Here is a 2541-nt window from a genome sequence, read left to right as displayed (position 1 = left end):
AAAAAAAAAAATAATAATACAGGATAGGAAGAAATATTTTTTTATGAGGAAGGGAGAGAGACAGCATGTCGGATCTCGTCAGTTGATAGTCGAAGACAATCAACTGCCCAACAACTCATTAAAATCGTTAGAAAATGGGTGAAAAGGTTGGGGTTTTTTGTGGGGAAAGTCTTTTGTTCAGTTTTGTTTTCTACAAAATACAGGAGCTGAAAGAAATATTTAGGAGAGAGAAAATGGTACAACTACATAGTTTCTGGGTTGGTCAAGTATCTTCTACTACAGAAGTGGGGATGACAAAAGCCTTGTGAGTGGATTTAGTAGACGGAAACAGCGAGAAACCCGTTGTGTGCAATATATATGTATGTGTGCATCTTTGTTCCCCACTGATGCTTGTAACTGGTGTAAGTTTGTTTATGACTTGTGACTTAGTAGTTCAGCAAGAGAGATCAATAGAATAAATACCAGGCTTCAAAGAGGAGAAAAGAAAAAGTACTGGGGTGAATTCTGTTGACCAAAACCCTTCAAAGTGGTGCCCCAGCAATGAGTGAAACAAGTAAAAGATAAAATCCCCAAAACTGAAAAATAATTCTTACCAAGTATTCCAAAGAGAGACAACCTCCACCGGACTCTATGACACCATCCTTCATCAACATATTCAGCGTTATGCCACGACCTCGTCCACATCCCATACCAGCACCGGATGCATTCGAACCACTTCCTCTTCCAACACCTCGTGCAGTCGTGCCGCCAGGTGCTGTGATTCTTCCGCTATTTTTACTGCCAGGCCTGCTGTTCGAACAATCAATCATTTCTTGCGATTTGTGATATTTCGACGACAGCAGATGGTGTTGCCTCTGCTGTTGCTGCAGCAGGGGCTGTTTCAAATAGAGTTTGTGTGGATCAGGTAAAGACAATGGGGTTTCTATTTTGTTACTTCTCATCAGATTCCTATCATGCGATTGTGTTGTAAACCTCATCTTAATGCCATTACCATTTTTATTGTTATTATTGTTATTATGATTATTATTATTATTGTTGTTGTTGTTGTTGTTGTTGTTGTTGTTGTTGTCGTCACTGTTGTTGTTGTTGTTCTCCAAAGTGGAGACAAGCATCCGTTTCGGGCTGCTAACTCTGTGTGTCTCGTCATCACCCATTTCCTCACTCTCTGCCTCCTCCTCTCTCTCTTCTTCCTCCTCTTCCTCTTCCTCTTCCATTTCTGCTGCTTCTTCCATTGTTGCTTCTCTTTCTTCTTCTTCCTCCTCTTCTTCTTCTACTTCTTCTTCTTCCATTTCCTCCTCTACCGCCTCATCAGCTTCACCGATATCTCCGTCCTCTTCGTCTTCTGGTTCACCGCTATCATTGATGTTGCTACACCTATAGCTATTGCCGTTCTCTTCCAACGAGGGACTTAGTCGATCCATTTCAACATCTTTCAATTTCTCAATGCTGTTTTCTGTAAAATAAAAAAAAATTGAAAAAAAAAATGTAATTAGTAATAATAATAATAATAATAATAATAATAATGGTTTCAAGTTTTTCCACAAGGGCAACAATTTTGGTGGGAGGGGATGAGTTAATTACTTTGACCCCCAATGTTCAGCTGGTCCTTATTTTATTGACCCCAAAAGGATGAAAGGCTAAGTCAACCTTGGCAGAATTTGAACTCAGAATGGAGCAATGGGTGAAATACTGCTAACTATTTCGTCCAGCGTGCTAATGATTCTGCCAACTCACCACGTTAAACAACAACATCAACAACAATATAATAATAATAATGGTTTCAAATTTTGGCACAGGGCCAGCAGTTTATGTGGCAAGGGGGAAGTCGATTACATTATGATGATGATACTGATAATGGTTTCAAATTTTGGCACAGGGCTAGCAGTTTTGGGGGAGGGGTAAGTCAATCACATCGACCCCTGTGTTCAGCTGGTACTTATTTTTATCGACCCTGAAAGGATGGAAAGCGAAGTTGACCTTGGCAGCATTTGAACTCAGAACATAAAGACAGGTGAAATGCAGCTAAGCGTTTTGCCCAGCATGCTAACAATTCTGCCAGCTGGAGCCACCTTAATTATAACAACAACAACAAGAATGAGAGAGATTTTAGGGAAAAGAATAGTTGATTCTATTAACGTCAGTACTTGATTGATACTTTATTTTGTAAAGAGGTGACAGAGATAGAAACAGTTATCAGAGAGAGAAGAGGATGGGGAGGATGAGGGAGAAGGAAGAGAGAGAGAGAGAGAGAGAGAGAGAGAGAAGTCAAGCAAGAAGTGAGAAAAAGGGAAAACATGGTAGAAAGAGAAAGTAAAAAGAAAGAAGAGAATTCAATGTTTTGGACGTTTATTACAAAAGCTCAATGTTTTGAACAGTGACTCTTTGTCAAGAAAAGAACACTCAATGTTTTGGACAGTGGCTCTTTATCAAGGACAGGGGAAAAGAAAATGGATGAAAAAAGGAAATGAATGTGAAATGGAAAGTTATTCTTTAGTTGAAGTTTTAATGATGGTAAAGACTGGTAGGAAGGAGCAACACACA

At 39.5% G+C, this 2541-nt stretch overlaps 1 protein-coding gene across 1 annotated transcript in view; it reads right to left on the bottom strand.

The window, feature by feature from the left end:
* LOC106870888 (putative uncharacterized protein DDB_G0271606) overlaps nt 1-2541 on the bottom strand; it is a 127938-nt gene that overhangs the window by 33078 nt on the left and 92319 nt on the right. Inside the window, exon 2 of the mRNA XM_052976482.1 lies at nt 594-1453. Within this exon, the coding sequence (XP_052832442.1) occupies nt 594-1453 (860 nt within the window). The remainder of the gene's footprint in view (nt 1-593; nt 1454-2541) is intronic.

This window comes from Octopus bimaculoides, chromosome 24 (assembly GCF_001194135.2).
Source record: "Octopus bimaculoides isolate UCB-OBI-ISO-001 chromosome 24, ASM119413v2, whole genome shotgun sequence".
In the NCBI taxonomy this organism is placed as follows: Eukaryota; Metazoa; Mollusca; class Cephalopoda; order Octopoda; family Octopodidae; genus Octopus; species Octopus bimaculoides.
Note: the sequence above shows the minus strand (reverse complement) of the source record. Positions and strands in the feature narration are given on the sequence as shown.